General features: G+C 33.2%; 1 protein-coding gene across 1 annotated transcript in view; it reads right to left on the bottom strand.

Annotated features, from left to right (window-relative positions):
• Positions 1-238: 238 nt before the first annotated feature.
• The window catches only part of LOC145293178 (NADH dehydrogenase [ubiquinone] flavoprotein 2, mitochondrial-like), a 30,566-nt gene continuing 10,902 nt past the window's right edge, over positions 239-19,902 (bottom strand). The window contains exons 4-9 of the mRNA XM_080139655.1: positions 16,137-16,224; positions 11,407-11,506; positions 7,033-7,136; positions 5,005-5,114; positions 2,633-2,709; positions 239-469 (exon numbers count right to left, since the gene is read on the bottom strand). Coding sequence (XP_079995781.1) covers positions 367-469; positions 2,633-2,709; positions 5,005-5,114; positions 7,033-7,136; positions 11,407-11,506; positions 16,137-16,224 — 582 coding nt within the window. The 3' untranslated portion in view covers positions 239-366. The remainder of the gene's footprint in view (positions 470-2,632; positions 2,710-5,004; positions 5,115-7,032; positions 7,137-11,406; positions 11,507-16,136; positions 16,225-19,902) is intronic.

The raw sequence follows: 19,902 nt of genomic DNA, 5'->3' as shown, positions 1-19,902 counted from the left end.
AGGACAATTTTGAACGAGTGATTAGACAAGATTATATAGAACAGTATTTGGAGACTCGTTGAAGCATAGGGACTGAAGAGAAAGAGCTTGCAGAATATAAAAATGTCTGACTAAAGATGTTGGAAAAGTGATATTAAATGAATAGAAAGAGAGAAACATTAATACTATTCTCGGTGCCAGATAGAAGTGTAGGAGGGGAATATACAAAAAAAAAAAAAAAAAAATGTTTGCATCTTTCATTAAACAAGACATTTTAATTTTTTGTCGAAAGATTTTAATATATCAAGAAAATCTAAAATTTATTACACAGTTTGATGTTGTTTATATTTTACTCAATGGAGTTAAATATCAGTAAAACTAAACGTTCTATAGATCACTTCGTACACCAAAACCGGGTCCTGTCGGCTTATCTGTCAAGCAAGTTAGTCCGCCTTTGGGCTCACAGGAAAAACGATGTCCTTGACCACTCCTAAAAAAAATTTAAAAAATTATTTATAATCAAAACTGTTAAAAGTGATGTTCATTAATATTGGATATGCTTACTGCCAAGTGCATCCTTAATTTCTATATTTATGGATTGTCACCCTTGATTTAGAGTTAGTATTTTGGTGACACCTTGTCTATCTGTTTGAGGAATGATCTGTACTAAATTGCAGTCAATTTTTTGTCCACGGACTTGAAACTTTATATATAGGGGATTTAGACCTGTGGAATAAATTCGATTTGGCCTTTAGCTAATAAAAATAGCTGCTAAGGGGGTCAAAATTGAAAAAAATCAGAACTTGGCAGGCATAAGTTAACTTAAAATTTTCATGTACGCATGCGCAAATATACATTTATACATTAAAAGTTGGTTAAGTTTCAACATTTATTATCTATCTGATGATAGCTAAAATGGTAATGATTAAGGTTGGAGCACTAAATGTTTTAGATTCAATTTAAGCTGATGGCACCTAAGTCATTTTTTTTTTTACTTTTGAATTCATTATTATATATTGGATATAATATAATAGAATATTGATTCTATAATAATAAATATGAAATCTGCAAAAATTAAAATATCATATTTAAGCATATTTTATGAGCGGGCAACATGCTTTTTATATATATAAAGTAAAATATCCTAGTTTTGAAATAAAAAGCATTTTTGTAGCTTATCAATTATTTTTAGAAAAGTAATATCCAGAGATTTAGAGATTTGATTAAAACTGTGCATACACATGCAGAATTTATCAAATTGATTTAATGCCATTATCGTAAATGTAAACTTTTATAAAGTTTTATTACTTCTCCATCTTATGACAACCCTCCCCTGTCCCCCACTTACCATTTATGAATCTATAATATAAATCTCACCTGTTTGTTTAAATGTATGTATGTATGTTTGTCTAAAACTTTTGACAGCGGCAACAGATTTTCACGAGATCGGTATCGTTTTGAAGCTCAACCCTTTGGGCAACAAATATCAAAAAATTGGCTAAAAACATCAATTCCTTAACCATCAACTAGGCAGTTTTTTACAAGGAGGGTTGTTTCTTTTTCGCATTGCCATTTTTGCAAGTAATCGTATTGGTCGGAATGACTTTACTAACTTCAACGCTCCAAACTTCCGGTCGCGTCATGAAATAAGGATAAGACGTCAGGTTTTCTTTCACTTTCTTTTCCATCTTTGCGTCATGGGTGCAAGCTTGCCTGCCTGTCTACTACCACTTTTTTTTTTGCTCAACACACACCTCTAAACACCCGGGCAATGCCAGGCACCCAGGCTAGTATGATATAAAGTAATTTCAATGCAAAAAAAACATTTATACAAGTGGGGGCTCTCTCTCTCTCTGCAATTACTTCATGGTAAATATTCCTGGATGACGTTACCTGCTCTGGGGCCTGCTGCACCCCTCTATCATGTAACAGCCCCTTTTATATCCTATGAGTTTGAAATACCTGCTGTATATATGCAAACATTCACTGAGTCAAAACAAATCTTCTTTCATTGAAGATGGTAATTATCTCAACTTCAGAAGACAACAAATTTTTCCTCAAAGAATCTTTACAATGATTGAATTAAAAGAATAAAAGACCAAAATTGAAAGAAAAAAGAAAAAGGTACTTGTGCAGAATTCTCCCCTCAGTCCTCATGAAAAAGTAAAGAAAAACCCTGTATGATGTATATACCCATGATGAAAAGAAAATATTGCATACCAAAAATCGGGTAAATTAATAAGGTAGTTTTATTTTAAAAATAAGAAAACAAAATTTTATGGCTAAACGACACGCAAAAATCTTATGACGCTATCTTGAAAACAGTCTGAAGGAAGGAAAGTAACTTCAAATTAAGATTTTAGAAAGTCATTTTTAACATGGGGGGGGGGGATAGGAAAAACTTAAATTTGTTTAAAAATTATTTTCTTTATAAAAATAAAATTACTTGATCAATTTACATAATTTTTGGTGTTCGATATTTTCTTTCCATCACATCAGAGATTTTTCTTTATTTTTCATTGGGGGATGGGGGGAGGTAGACAATTGCCTTTTGTATAGATTCACTTTAACAAAACTGTTTTGGATTTTTGTTGCTTCATTTTTGGGGAACAAACAAATAACATAAAAAGAACGTTTCAGGTGAACGACTTACTGAGGCCCTGGTTTGGGTTTCTTTCCCGCAATGATATCATCAATAATTCGATTTATGTCTTCAACAGTTAAATCTTCCTGAAAACCAGAAATGTTTCAAATTAGTTATATGTCGAATTAGAATCTGCACTTCATTAGACATCTATAATAACAATATGAAACAATAAGATTAATTGGCTGATACCTGCTGATGTGTCGTTAAAAAAACCCTAAAAAGGTCGAAGATTGTTAGAACACAATTTTTGTTTGCAATGTTGGCACACATAGCTAATAGGTTTCGAAGAGACAATCTGGTGCATCCAGTCGGGTCGAGTTGTTGTTTGATTAGATATGATGTGAAACTCAAAATCTGCAATAAGGACAGTGCATCACTGAAGATCCCTCTCGAGGCATCTGAAGAATGTATTTCATAATTAAAATGATTTATATAATATTCTGTTTTTTTCTTTCTTAATTTATATGTTACAATTTGAAAAAGGCCAGGTTCAAACTGCTTCAAAAAAGGGCAAATTTGCAAAATTCGGCTTTAAAAAGGCCAATCTAGCAACCTTGGACAAGAATATGAGAGTGATCTTCCTTTGATGTAGCTTTGTTTTTGAATATCATTAAAATAATATTTGTAATGGTGTAAAAAAAGAAACTCTTAGTAATTTCGATGTGCAGCGGTTCTTCAACAAAAAAAAGTCAATGAAATGTTATGTAAAAAAAAAAAAAAATAGACAAAGAAAAGAACATTTTCTGCCAAGAAGTGACTGAAGGAGTAAATTAAAGATTTTATCTTACAATATGATTTTATAACCGGTATTGAACTATGTAGCACAATATTATTTCTGAGTATTTATTAGTACTTATTAATTTACCTTACTTGGGTCAACTCTATATTTAAAATACAATGGATACTATTTTCATAAAAATGTTAATAAACTCACACATTTGCTGCGTGTTATTGATTTTTCTATCCAAAAAACTAATTTTTACACTATCCAGTAAAACATCAGCTTTATCAAAATATATTTGCTGATTAAATATATTTCTTATTCTGTGATATGTTGTCGGTCTCCTTATCACAAAAAAAAAAAAAAAATGTTTAGTTCACATTCTTTCACATCAAGTGTTCATATATATTAAGACAGTCATCTGTGTATTCATTCTTTTCCAAACTGTTATCCTTATCTTCATAATTGTTGTTTCACCATATTTTAACCAACTTATCCTCTGGCCTTCTTCGGGTGGTTAACCGTAATGGGATAAGAATGCTGAGTCTTGTAACTGAATATCTGGTAATTACTGCCTTCCATGGTTGTTGTTTCACAACATTTTCGCCAACTAATCATCTGGCCTGCTTGAGTAGGATTAAAACTGCTATCTTCAGACAATGCTCACCTGAAATTGTAGAAACTTATGAGAAGACATTTTCCTTATAAAAATGAATGGAATATTAAAATATTCTATTTAGAATGTTTTCGGAACAATCTGAAATAATCAAGAAAATTCTATGCAGAAACCTACATAAGAACTCTGTACTAGTAGTCACATCAGTTGTTAATCGTTAAGTTGCTGGCTTGCAGTTAATAACTCCAGTAATGTTTCAAGGACGAAAATCTAACCAAAAGAAACTCCTTAAAAACCAACCACCACATCATTAAAAAAACTGGAATTTCGGTAAATACAAAATTTTTTTTTTCCTACTGACCAAAGAACTATATTTTAATATTCTTATTATTAAATTTACCCATACAACTATATTTTAATATTCTTATTATTAAATTTTCCAATACGTACAACATTTGATTTAAATTTAGTTGTATTTATCTCCCTTTTACCATCAACGCTATAGACCTTATAATTGCTTTCAAAGTTAGTAGCAATAGTACTAAGTGTATTTACTTGTCAATATTATTTATGTTTTATATTAAAGTAAATATTTCATTATTTTAACTCTGAGTTTTATGAGTTTTTTTTCTCTTTTAATTTGGTGTTTGTTCATATTCCTGGACAGACGCATAACAACGCCTCTATCCACTGTGCCACGGGCCCCATAGGCCAAAGGATGTTGGCTGAAATGTGATGAAACGAAAACAACAACTATAAAGATGAGGATAACAATTCGCAAAAGAATGAATACACAAATTATGAAGCATCATCTCACAGGATTAAAAAAAAAAAAAATATAAGACTGTCACATGTGCATATTTCAGTGTATTACTTATAAGAAGAAATAAATCCTGTTATATTTTTTAAGAGTTTTTCTTTTTAGTTATTTTTTTGTTTATCTGTTGTTTATGTGTAAAAAAAAAAAAAAAAAAAACAATTAAGAAACCAATAATTGGAGATGGTGCAGAGCCACATCCATTCGTTAGAATGATAACTTACATAATAATCATCATTAATCTGTACCATTGGCGCATTAACACATGCACCGAGACATTCCACTTCTAACAAGGTGAACATCTTATCAGGAGTTGTCTCTCCATTGCCAATACCTAAAAAGAAGAAAAATAATAGCCATATCTAAAATTTTAATCAAATTTGTGACAATATTGATATGATCCCCTGAAGAAATCAGGTGATCACTCCAAGCAAATTTTATATTCTTATGTTTAGTAGCCTAAAACAAATATTAGTATAGATGATCGCTTTTCTTTTGTACAGCACCTTTGCTACAGAAAAGATGTTATACGAAAATTTTCTATAAGGATGAAATGCAGAGACCTCTGTGTAGCTTAATTACCATAAATATATTTTCATACCTTACTGATATACTGTATTCTTACATGTCAACAAATAAGAAATAAAGAAATCAATATTTACATATATCTTTCATATCGATTTTTTTTTTATATATGTTGTCCAAACACATTTTATTGTCCTATGATTTAGTGTGACTAGATGTTTGAAACCCGGACTTCAATTGTTAGCATCCGATAAACTACTAACTTAACTAACAAAGAATAAGTAATTCAGTTTATCAACTGCTAAACAGAATGTCCCAATAAAATATATACACAGTTTAACAGCTTAAAACTTGCTAAATTTTTCATTCTTTCCATACATGAAAAAAAGATAGCAATCAGACTTAGGTTCTAGTAAAAAAAAAAGCATGCTAAAACGCGACTGGAAATTGAAAAATGTAGTTGAAGAGCAGAGACAATTTAGAAGAGTTTCAAACATCCATTCATGCAAATCGTGTCTTGTATGTATGTAGGGATGGGAGTAATCAATGTACATAGTTTTCCAGAACATTCTTTGTAAACATGCTGAACAGTTCCATTTTCAAACAAATCTCTAATTCCAGTGATGGTAACTTGTATAGACGGATCTGTTTGAAACTCTCCAAAACTGCATTTGTATTTAAATCTTCAACATTTCCAACATCCAATCACGATTTCAGATAATTTCCTTTGTTCTAAGCAAAATCTGGCTACCACCATTATTTAAAAAATACAAAAATATCTTTATGATATACGTAGCTGTGGCTGAAAAAAAAAAAAAAAAAAGATCATATTCCCCAAATCATCAAGTAATTTTATTTTTATTAAAAAAATCATTTTAAAATAGGAAAATGTAGGAATTACAAGACCGATCTCCAAGTTTGAATTATTGCGGAGTTGTCTGCCCTTGTTTCTTCAACATGATGATGCCAGAGTCCCTTTTTGGGTACTTGTACAGTTTAATCAAGACATTAAAAAATGAAAATATTGAAAAAAGGTTATATTGTACATATCCGTTTTGGACTGAAGATCTCCGAAAAAAAATTTCATTTAATTTGATCGAGTAGTTTTTTTGTTTTTTTTTACAGCAGAAAAACACGTTCTTAATTTGTTAAACACGTCAGGGGAGATAACTCAATGTAAAGCGCTGAAACTCCCTCCCCATCTTTAATACTAGCTTTTCTTCCTAAAATTTGAACCTTTTGCTCGGTATCATAACAAATTATTTTTTCGCTGTAAAAAAAACAAAAACTATTTGATGAAATTAAGTGAAATTTTTTTCGGAGAACTTCGTTCCATAACAGATACATGCAATATAACCATTTTTGATATTTTCATTTTTTAATGTCTTGATTAAACTGTACAATTACCCCTTTTTGCTTAGTCATCTAATTTCTTTTTCTTAGTTAAAAATAAAACTACTTGATCAATTCATGACATTTTTGTTCTGTCACAGGAACGTACATTATACATTTTTTTTAATATAGAGGGAATCTTCCAAATTATTGAAATATGAAAAGAAACAGAAATTTAGCCATTAAATGTGTATAAATTTTATTTGGACAGCCTGTACATTAAAAAAGACACAAAGCATGCTGCTATTATTGCGGTCAATGATTAAGATCTGTTGATTTAGAATCTAATGCAAAGTTTTTCAGAATTGGAAAATATTCCTATGAAACTTTCTTACCGAGTTTCTTTTTCAAAGCATCAAAAATGACATCCGATCCAACACCACCTAACATACAAGGAGTCGTGGTACAGATCTGCACAAAGTTTTTACCCACAGGTTCCCTGCAGATTAAAAAAAAATCTCATGTACACATTATTTCACATCACGATTAGTAAATGGGATTAAAGTGAAAAAAAACCCAAAATACTTGTATTGGGGTACAATTTGCTCCCTTAGAGAGATAATTGACTGTGACACTCGAGGATGTTTTTTTTTTTTTTTTCAAGGGAGCCACCAATTATTATCAAGGCCCAAAGGCCACTCAATGATAAGGGTCAACAAAAGTAAGGTGATAGTTTAGTAATCATTAATGGTGTAAACTTTGGAGTATTTAAAGAGATGACTTAACAAAAACTTGTTTACATTGGATTTGAAGGCAACTATATTACAGTCAACCAGGAAGCAGGCCAGAAGCTAGAAAATGTAACATTAAAGAGGTCAAAATAGAGAAAAATAAAATGACGTCAGTTGAATGATGCATAGCATTACAGATATCAAGGTTGATGGCGGAAACAAAGGTTTCAGTTCAATTTTTCTATGAGACATTGTAGGAGACAGTTGACCAATAATGCTGTAATTACTGAAGGAAAACTTTAATAATCGCCAAGAGCGAAATGCCCCTAAAATTCAGATGAACACATCTGAACTCAAACAAAAATTTATTGATCTAAATAAGCACCATCAGAATCAACATGCTTTTTTGCCAATGCAAAACAAGTGTTTTTATGTCAGTAATGTAAAAATTTTGCGTTCTAGTGGTGATGAAGTCAGTGAACATGTTTTTGATATTGCTTAGGTTTTTGAAACATTTCTCACGCAGAAAGTTGTAGAGATGTTTGCAAAAGTGGTAGTCGGTAGGTGAGAGGTCTGGAGAGTATGGCATCTGAGACTAAGTTTCATAGCCCAATTCATTTTACTTCTGGAGAACTGGTTTAACAACGTGCGGTCAGGCATTGTCGTGGAGGAAAATTAGGCCTTTTCTGTTGACTAATGCTGGGTGTTGTTGTCAAAGTTTCTGGTGCATTTCATCCATTACTTTTCTGCCTTAATGATTTTGAAAAAACTGTAATGGATGAGACCAGTCGCAGACCACAGAACAGTCAATATGACCTTCTTTTGGTGCAACTCTGGCTTCAGGAAGTGTTGTGGAGCTTCAGCGGCGTCTAACCACTGAGCTGAGCATCACCAGTTGTCGTAAAGAACCCACTTTTTATTGCAAGTCACAATCCGGACAAGAAATGGATTGTTCTTGTTGTGTAAAAGAAGAAAATAAGACATTTCATAATAGCGTTTTTTTTTTTTTATTGTCCTTCAGTTTGTGAGGCACCCATTTATTAAGTTTTTTTGTCTTTCCAATTTCTCTTAAGTGGTTGAAAATTGTTGTATAGATTAAGTCTAATTCAGAAGTTCTCGAACAGTTGTAAGTGGGTCAACATCTGATGGCCAACTACTACACTCATCTTCAAGACTCTCGTCGTTACCATGAAATTTCTTAAACCACCATTGTGCTGAGCGTTCAGTAGTGGTTCCTGTGTCAAATGCTTTGTTGATATTGCAAGCCGTTTCAGCAGCTTTTTGGTCTAGCTTGAATTGAAATACGAAAATTGTGTGAATTTGCTTTTTTCCATCTTATATTCAACGTTCTGAAAAGAAGACAATTGTTTTAAAACAATTGTAATTTAAACGATTAGATAATGCAAAAAATGCTTTTTAAAATGGTAAATAAAAGTAAAGGTATTATAACAAAAACTTTATTGAAAATACATCATTTGAAATAAAAAAAAAAAAAATTCTGCATAAACTTTCATGTCCACCTAATAGCTAAACAGATGGCAAAGACAAATATAAGTGTTATAGGAGAAAAGTGCATTCTAAATAACAATGGGGTGCTAGCCACAAATGAACAGGGCAAGAGGGATGCTTAAAATTGTTATTGTGAGGGATTGTTGAATTTTGAGTTTTTATGGAACCAAATAAATCTAGAAGTTGCATAAACAATATCTAGTTAAACCATAAGAATTGAGAAAGAAATGATATAGGAAGCTGTAAGATGAAATGTAAGGCTGTAAGACACTCAGATATTGTTGCAGAAATGTTCAAGATGGTGGGTGAAACAGGCATTGAGATGATATTGCCAACGTGAATGAAACAAGCATTGAGACTTGACAATTAAGATCATAAAACGGCTTGTTCTGAAAGACTGGGATTTTAGTTCAATTGTTAACTGCTACAAAGGAAAAAGGAGAGGCTATGGATAGAAGTAATTATAAAGTCTTAAAGTTGATGAATCAAGCCCTGAAAGCAGTTGAAAGAGTAACTGAGTAGCAAGCATACGTGAAATGGAGTCTGATTTTAAATTTAGATAAAATACCACCAGAGGTACATTTATTCTAAGAGAAACATGAGAGAAGTATCTGGGTAAAAAAACAAAAAACAAAAACAAAAAAACCCCTGTATTTTGCTTTTGTGGATTTGGAGAAACCTTTTAATAAAGTGCCAAAAGATGTCTGTTGGAGTTTATGTAAATTAAGGACAAGTAAGGATTGGTTGATGAAGATTATTAAAACAATGTACAGAACTGCACAAAGTCATATTATAATTAAGAACATATTTAGTTGCAGCTTTAATACAAACATAGAACTATGTCAGGATTCTGTACAGAGTCTGTTGCTTTACATTTGTGTCTTAAAAGCGTTGTCTAGGAAGTTTCATATGAGTTGTTTAGAAGAGATGGAATGCTATGGAAAGTAAAGATGCGAGAGTGAATGTTACTTAGACTAAGATAGCAATTAGTGGTTAGAAAGCCCTCAGAAAGAGGAAAATTCTTTTGTTCAGTTTATGGAAAGAGAATTGGCAGCAACTCAATTTTTTTTCTGGTACACAAGAAATGCAGTGCATCTGCACTTAAGCCGAACAATTTCGGAAAGTGTGCGATAAAGAAATAAAATAAATATAAAATAAGTCTATTTAAATCTTTTCATAATATTCATCATCATTCAACTGCCAATCTATTCATCTTATTATTCTTTATCCTCTAGTGGCTTTTAGCCTTGATAAGTAGGGACTACTTGGTGAAAAATAGCAGATAATTCGGTATTTATGCGGAGAATGACTCAATTTTTTGGGGATATTTTGGCAGCTTATGTAAACTGCAGCAGACGATTTTTAATAAATTAGAAGAAAATCTAAGTTTTAACCATGAAAAAATTTATATCATCTATATATATATATATATATATAAAGGGCAAAATCTGTGTGTGTTTGCATGTCTCACAAAAACTTTCGACAGAGGCGACAGATCCTCACAAGATCAGTATTGTTTTAAAGCTCGACCCTTCCGACGACAAATGTTGAAAAATTGTCCCAAAAAATTAATTCCTTCACCCTAAACTGGGCATTTTTCTACAACCAGTAGTCGTTTTTTTTGAATCGCCATTTTTGCAAGTCATCATATTAATTGGATTGACTTTGCTTTTGACTACATCATGGAGCATCGATAAGACGTCAGGTTTTTTTTTTTTTTTTCACTTTCTTTTCCGTCTTCACGTCACGGGTTTCAGCCTGCCTACTACCACTTTTTTTTTTTTTTTTTTTTTTTTAAACATCTCTCTCCATCCTGGCTGCCTACTGTTCTTTTGATTCCCCCTCCCCCGCTACTAATCATCTTTTTTTTTTTTTTTTTAAACACTTCCCTCCACATGGGCTGCCGATTGTTGTTTGATTCCCCCCATTCCTCGCTACTACCACTTTTTTTTAAACACCTCTCTCCACCTGGACTTCCTTCTGTTATTTTAACACACACCTCTCCACACCCAATACCCCCGCTAGTTAAAAATAAATAATTTTAGTACAGTCGTCATGATTAATCCAACAGATTTGAAGATTATGCTACAGTCGCCAGAAAACGTTCTTTCATTTTACCAGGAATGGAAATTAATCGGAAAATCAAGTTTTCATTTGTTGCTACACATTATTTCACCAAACTTATCGTAATTCTGTATTTCCATTTTTCCTGATTGAAATTACTATACGATAAATGTTTTCTTTTATTCTAACATTTCAAAATGCGATCAGTACTCCACATATTCTGGCAGTTAATGTAAGCTACTAGAATATGCCAGCACAACATTCATGGAAAAACATGTCGTTGTTTACATAATTCTTGTAGAAATTTAAAAAAAATTCTTCTACTCCATTTCACTGAGAAAAGACAAATATTATCAGCAATTGTAGAATAAGTTGATAATGGACTGGTTGAAACACATCGACAGGTGTAGCATTAGGTTTCGTTTTGAAATCCCATCCTCCAAATCAATTGCTTGTTTTTGTTACCTGTTGAACATGGTGTAGAAAGTTGCCACTTCATAAACTCTCATCTTTGGCATTCCCAACATTTTTGCCACCGTGTGCATCGCAGAGATAGGGGTCCAGCCTAGCATGACAAAAAAGAAAATTAAATTTAAAGAAAAAAAAAATACTTTTAAAACAAAAAATAAGGTAGAATTTTACAGTTATCAAATTTAAAAAGAGCTTGAATTTATTGTGATGTGTTTTTAGTTAAGCTCTAAACACAATCAGCAAAGAATAAAAAGAAACTGTAAACTCTTTTGTAACAAAAAAGTTACTCAACAGGGTCACATTCTTAGTTTAGGAGCATACATTAACCGTGATATGACTTTTAGAAACTTCAATTAAAAGCAGAAATTAAAAAAATCTTAATGGAAATCACTCCAGATAAAACAAAGCTACTAAGGAGCTAACAAGAACAAAAGATGATTATCACAAAGACCTACCTTAGACTTGAAAAGACTAAGGCTATAAGTAAGAGGAAAACAGTCAGCAGGAGCAGAGTTCCACAAGCCTGCACACTTCGGAAAGAAGCTACTGGAAACTTAATTTCTATACAACAGTTTAAAGGGGTTATAATTATTTTCAAAGTTTTAATTTATTATTAATAGATTTGACCAGAAAACAAACAAGAATGTAATACTTACAGAAAGGAAAACAAAAACGAGTTTTCTATAATAAAACAAAAGCAGATTCTCTTAAATGTGTCTAATCAAATTATGTGTTTAACAGTGAAAATGTGATTTCAAACTTAAGTATGAAAGTCATAAGAAAATGCTATTTGTTGGCAGAGTAGAAACAGTCCTCCTCTACGGTGCTGAGGCATGGACGCTTACAAATGTGCTGAAGTAGAGACTGGATGACTGTTACACACAGATGCTCAGGATGGCCCTCAATACAACATGGAGGAGCTGTTATATAAGGAGTCTTATTATTATTATTATTGTTGTTTGCATTCCCCAATTGAATTTTTCATAACAGACTTGTCAACGCACATTCTTTTCTTGAAACTATTTTATCTCTAAGCTAAACAATGGTTTGTTTTACATTCCATTTTCTAATTCTCTCTCGTAATCTATTTCTAAACCTAATTTACGAGGTTCGAATTTCGTCTATTCTATTTCATTTTAACTAAATCTCTCTATTTTTATACTTACATGAAAAGGGGGCAGCCCTTATCATGTAACAGAGCCACGCAACAAACCAACAGCTTTATGGTGACCTATCACCAGTGTCACTGAAAGTACAGCAGAGAAGGATGGATGTAACCAGTCACAGCAGAAGATACAGTGAAGAGGAAGCCAGCAAGCTAGTTCTCTGGATGATGATGATGATTGCAACATCTTGTCAGACGAGTGCCACTCCCTCAGACATTTAAAATCCATGAGCCCAAATGCCTGAGGGAGTATCTATACAAATATGATGTTACAGAGTCTTAGCTTTGTACGACAGCTAAGTCTCTCTCTCGGTTCAAAATGTTGAAATCCAGCAACAAGCAAGAGCAAGATAGCCAGCAACAAATTAAACTGCAGACCAGCTTAATGCGGGTAATGGTCTTCTGTTTTATGGTTTTTTAAATCAGAAATTTGCTTCTCCTAGAAAGGCTGCCTTCACCACGGCTTACGGGAGCCCTCTCCACCCCAATACACATATACACACACACAAATATACACGGTGCTAGTTGGCCGTTGACCCAGAAAAAGAGTTCATTCGCCCTTTGGATACCAACATATGTACAACCACACCGTGGTAAAAGAAGAATGACCTACATTGACAACCTGCTACAAGACACAGGATTGGAAAGTGTTCGAGACCTGCAAACTGTCATGTGAGATCAAGAGAACTGGAGAAGTCATATAGATTCAGTGATGAAGTATCCTGAGAGACGACAAAGATGAGATATTTCAATTTAAAATGTTATAAAATTTACTGTACCAATTGTTTTAACACCTCTGAATATGTGATTTGATTGAATTGACTTAAGTGTTTGGAAGTTATTTAACATAATCAGTTTTCTTTTCGTTTGTGTGAAATACCGTAGCAATATTTGGTTGTAGGATTTTTCTACATGAGGTTAGATTAAGTAGAAAAGCAGAAAATTTCATTAGAATTTAATGTTAGAAAATGAAGTTAATGTGCTCAGGAAATGATGTTATGACAGGAAGTTGGTATGTGGCAAAGAAGCCAGGAAAATCTTTCTCTGCTGACTAGCAGTGCGAATGGATTCAAATGTATTGTTCAGAATTCTATCCCACAGCCAAAGGGGCCAGCAAGGAAAAGCTTACATAATACTAATATCTGCAGTACACTGTATGTAATATGATTGTGTTTGTAAAAAGAAAATAAATATGCATAAAGAATATGAAAATGTTGAGCAAAAATAATAGTGGCACTTCTTTTTATTACTATGTTTAAAGCTCTTAACAAAGAAAGGTTATATTTGATTTGGTTGTTTTAGAGCATATCAACCCATCTCAGGTTGTTTCATTTTTTTCAAATGGGTTTTTATGCTTCAAGTTCTTTATATTTTCAAATATTTATTTTAGTTTGGTTGTTTTATAGAGGAAAATTGTTGTTTTTGTTCTTTGAATTTGCAGAACATAATTGAGTTTTGCAAAGGGAAAGGGAATAAAATAACATCAATGTTTGATGCATTTTAGGCCAAGCAGCCAGTATCTTCAGATAGCCTGATCTTGTAGCATCAGAGAAAGAAAGAAAACGACATAAAATCTAATCACTTCCACTACCATAGCGATACAATAATTGCTTGAGCTTACTACCAACCGAGCTGTTGCCAGCATGTCAACACAACAGATATTAGCTGCTTAATTGATAAGCCGTCATCTAGATAATCTGCTGGAGACAAAGTATTGCCCAACAATACTTCTACAATAGTATTTTTGTCTAATAAATTTTCCAGAAGTCAAATCAAAACCGAGTATGTCCATCTCTTTCACTACGGAGCTGGTCTATTCTACAGACAGAGATAACTTTTTATAAGGTTACTTTTTTTTCCATTTCAAGTATTTGAAAGTAGGGAGTGATACCCATTGGATAATGGAAACAAATAGGTAGAGATGAGATAATAAAACCAATGAATCTTATTGGTACGTACTAAGAGTAAAGACTAGTTTGATATAAAACGAGCCATTAAAAATGAATCCCCGTAATTAGCTTAATGATTCCTCCTAGAAATGAAACAAACATTTTAGTGTTGTACACTAGTGTTTAGAATAATTATAATATATATATATATATATATATATATATATATATATATACTAGCAAAAGTACCCGTTGTTGACTGGGTTCAAAAACAGCCTACAGAAAATGGACTCTGATTTATTAAAGTATGACAGGTTATGAAAAGGAAGGGTTGTAAAGAGATGGCTTCGAATTTGGGGGTATCAAAACTAAAGTAAAATATGAAAGTAAAAATAAAATAGATAAACCCCATAATTTATTATACCATACCTGTTCACACTGAAACACTTATCACAATATTCTGTGGATCTATATTAAAAAATCTTGTTAAACTTTGTGACATATTTCCATTCTATGGAGGTCAGGTGTGAACGAACACCCCATAATTTTATTATACCATATTTCTTCAAACTGAAACATAATTATCAAAGTATACTTAGGTAGATAGATATGAAAAGTCTTTATTAAAGTTTTTGCCTATTTCCATTCTATGGAGGCCAGGCGCGAACGCAGACCCCACAATTTTATTATACCATCCCTATTTAAGTTAAAACATACTTATCAAAGTATTCTTATGTACATCTATATCAAAAACACTTGTAAACGTTTTTTTTTTTTAATTTTAAAATTTTTTATTTCCATACTTTGTGGACCAGGCGCGAATGCAGATCCCACAATTTTAATGAACCACCGTTCTGCAGGATCAAACACCCATTCCTGTGTCTCGCTCGATACATCTATCATTATATGTAATCAGTTTAAAATAGTCAACCATATAGGAGCCTATTCGTGACCAGACACACACACACAGCTTTATATTATAGATATAAATAAATAAATTTTCTCACTCTCTTTCTATATATATAAAGAAAGAAAGAGAGAGATACCAGATATACATTGTTTCTCTGGTTCTTGCTCAGAATTACCCCCATATTAAAAAATAAAAATTATTTAATTATAATATATACAAAGTTTCTCACTCTCTACATATATATATATATATATATATATATATATATATATATATATAAAGAGAGAAAAAGAGAAAGAGATACCACATATACATTGTTTCTCTGGTTCTGGCTCAGAATTACCCCTATATTAAAAATAAAAAATCCGTTTGATATACACACCCAAGATAAAATGAAAATATTATATTTCAAAATTCACATACATGGATCAAGTAGTCTTAAATTAAGATCAATTTTATGAGTAACCCAGGAGTGATTATCTTGTCACCATTTTGAAAGCAATCTCTAAAAACAAGGGAGATAATTCAACAATTCAAACTTGAGATTTTTGTAGTAATGCCTGCAAATTCCCATTAATCACTTAAAAATGATTTTCTTTACAAAAATAAAATTACTTGATTAATTTACATGATTTGTGGAATATAATATTTTTGTTTCATCACAATTACACACATTATACAGATTTTTATTTATTTTTTTTATTAATATAAGGGGACTTCTGGACTAGAACCATTATTTCAAATGAGGAATTATATTTACCTATTTGTCTTTGAGCCAAATCCAACAACGGAATCACAGCCGCTCTCTTATGAGCCTCAGGATAATTGGCAATAATTGCTTCTGCTCTCTTAAAAAGAAAAGAAAATTTTTACATCACATTTCAGTAACACAAACCATTTATTATTTCTATTATACAAAATCATTTTCTAAAATATGTTAAATATTTATTATGATTAATTGTCATTATTTGAGATAAACTAATTCAACAAACAGAAAATAGATAAAAGAAATTAGAGAACTCAGATACTGACAATGAATAAGGTATGTATAGATGAAGCTAATGGGGTTGTTGAAAAGTTTTGTTGTCTTAGTGATACCAATGGACAACAGGGTGGAGCAGGTTCTAGTGTGATTGCTAGAATTAAGAGTGATCGGCATAAGTTCAGAGAACTACAGGCTTAGGTCTGATGACTTCAGTATGTGGACAGTACAGGGAAATGTGCACAGAACAGAACATTTCAATGATATGGCTATGTTGAAAGAATTTATGAGAATTCTGAGGTTAGTTAATGTAGAACAGTTGAAGTAGCAAGTTCAGTTCACAGGAGGTGGTCAAGGAAAACATGGAAATGATAAAACTGGATTTGAAAAAAAAAAAGGAGGGGGGGTAGGTTTATTCAGAAATCAATTTCTAAAGGTTGCCTAATGCATGCCAGTATGTAAAACCAAATATGATGATGCCGATTTAATCTGTCATTTTACAATTCCAAGAAAGAACCCATCCATCTACCACCATTGCAAACACCTTTCTATTTTCCTTTAGGTTACCCATGGGTAAGGTGAGAGTATGTTCCTTCACAACACCTCGAAGATTCATGCCCTTCAATCCCAGATTTAACTGCAGACTATTTCAAAATCCTCTCTCAGCACTTGTACAGTTTATACTTATACAGAGCACAAATGAAAACCACAGTTCCAAATAAACATACCAGAGCACACTTTGATATACTTATGCATCAGATAAAATAATGTGAATAAATGATCAGGTGTTAATTATTCTACACTGCCCCAAATGAATTGTTAACTATGTTGTACTGCTAACTGACAATTTCCAAGGTTAAATTCGACACACTGCTGTCAAAACTCACTACTCCAAAACTCACCAAACTGGTGTCAAAGCTTACTACTCCTCCAACGTCCAAATCAAAAATTGATCCCAGTATGAAAAATCAGGCTTTTTATTTAAACTGGAAGCATCTCATTTGCCAAAATGACAAGACTGCAAACACAAAGAAAAGCATCAACCATTTTTACAATATTTTTCTTCTTTTTGTCTGCCAGGCTGCACAAAATTAGGTTTGTACTAATTTTTAAGACATTTAATCACATGTCCCCTTGATCTTCAAGATCAATAATTGGTCTCATACTCCAACAACCAAGCCGAGTGTCTTCATTTACGTGCAACTGTTGAAAGAGTTCTTCTTGAGGGACTACATCAACTTCCTCTTCTGTTGGTAAGGAAACTATCCCTTTGTCTAAGATGTGATGTGGCACTCCATGAATTGCCACTTTGTTCTTGGGAAGTACTTAAGTTACTGTCCCTCTTCCCTAGCTGATTGTACAGTAAGAATTGGTAATTTTCACCCACATCTCCTCACCCACTGTAATCTCTGTTTGCGTTTATTCCACTCTCTACATTATGGCCAGTGGATATCTCCATTTGTATAAAACTAATCGATGTGGCTGCGATGTTTCATCTTGGCCAGTCTTCAGTGTCACGGTATACAAAAAGACCACTTCTTGGGGTGAAATTTGTCATCTTGCTTCCACAGCTTTCAGTTTGATGGTGCCTCTTGATGATCCTATTGCCACTAGGGCGAAATACAGATTTAAAATATTGCCTAACGCCCCAATTCTCACATAGCACTCTAAAGGCTGCTGAGTGGAAGGACATACTGTTATCTACCAGAACCTCTTCCACTGGACCCCTTTCCATAGATACTTATTCAGCAAATCTTTTTAACCTCTTCTGCTGTTTCTGTTCTAATTTGTCGCCATATTGCTACTCTCGCAGGTCCACAGTTAATCATAATTAAATCTGGTTCATGTTGAAAATGCATATCAAAGGCATCGCCGCCAATTCTCTGTTATATGTAGTTCAACCTTTTCAGGCTGTAACAGTGCAGGGTCAATGGATTGACACTCCCTACATTGCTCCACCATCTTCTGAGCATCATCGATCACAGATTTTTTTATCTTTAACTTAAAATTCTACTTGATAATGTTTCCCTAACTTTTGACAAGGATACTAACTTTTGCATGATACATAAGTCAATCAAAGAGTTTTTACTTGGAATACAATTTTCACCTGTTGTCAGATATTAGAAGGGCAACGCCGAAGGTATTACTAGTCAACAATTGTTATTATCGCTGTAATATATGTACAAATAGAATATTATCCTAGCAAAATAAATATTTACAGAGAAAATTATTTATGTTAAGATGTTTTAACAGAAAAGAATGTAGAACATAAACAATAATTTAAAATAGATTGACCTGTAGAGTTTGACATACTATATTACCACTGCCCTCTCTCTCTCTCCTTGACTGGTTCAAAACTGCAATCGAAGCGCATGTTCCCATGCGGAAATTTTATAGTAAGCCCCACTCTCCCCAATGGTTTACGTCGACTTGTGCAACTGCCATTACTCAAAAGCAGCATGCATACCGTAGGTTTAACCGACATAAGTCCAATTCAAACAGACTGAAGTATATAGAAGCTAGAAATAACGTTACGAAAGAAATAGCGACAGCTAAGAGAGAATTTACAGAAACCACTAAAAAGCGCATCGAAGCACAAAAACTAGGAACTCGAGACTTCTGGAAAATCTACAACAGTGTAGTAAATAATGGGCAATCAACAATTCCCCCACTAACCAACAATCACGAGGTTGTCTCCTCAGCAACCGACAACGCTAACATGCTTGCCAGTCGGTTTGCCTCAAACTCCACACTGGACCCTTCCAACCACCCCCTACCTGACTTTCCTATGCGGACAGACGCCACACTAGACGATCTGAAAACCACCCCTGCTCAGGTGCATGCAATCATAAAAAAACATTGACACCTCAAAAGCATGTGGACCCGATCTTATCCCAGCTGTGCTATTAAAAAAGTGCTCAGCCGAAGTAGCTCCAGTTCTCTCCAAACTCTACAACAAATGTCTTAATGAAGCTTGCTTTCCGGGCTGTTGGAAAACTGCTTCTGTTGTACCAGTATTCAAGAATTCTGGCGAAAGGACAGACCCATCAAATTATCGCCCCATTAGCCTCCTCCCACTTTTTGCCAAAATATTTGAGACCATAATTAACCATGCTCTAGTCCATCATCTTACAGATGCTAAACTACTGACTGACAAACAATATGGATTTAGACAAGCCCGTTCCACAGCAGACATCCTCACTGTGATCTCTGAACGTATATACCATTCACTGGACAAAGCGGGGGAAGGCAGAGCGGTAGCTCTAGATATATCTAAGGCTTTTGACAGGGTATGGCATGAGGGTCTCCTCAGTAAAATCAGATCATACGGTATCACTGGTAGAATACTTAACATAATTAAATCCTTCTTAGATAAGAGAAAAATCCAGGTAGTCCTCGACGGTCGCACATCTAAACAATATGATATAAATGCGGGAGTGCCCCAGGGTTCTATCCTTGGACCTCTATTGTTCCTGATATTCATAAATGACCTCCCTGACAACATTGCCTCTGAGATGGGTATATATGCTGATGACACTACACT

This window comes from Euprymna scolopes, chromosome 2 (assembly GCF_053919585.1).
Source record: "Euprymna scolopes isolate OS-2025 chromosome 2, ASM5391958v1, whole genome shotgun sequence".
NCBI classification, from domain to species: domain Eukaryota; kingdom Metazoa; phylum Mollusca; class Cephalopoda; order Sepiida; family Sepiolidae; genus Euprymna; species Euprymna scolopes.
Note: the sequence above shows the minus strand (reverse complement) of the source record. Positions and strands in the feature narration are given on the sequence as shown.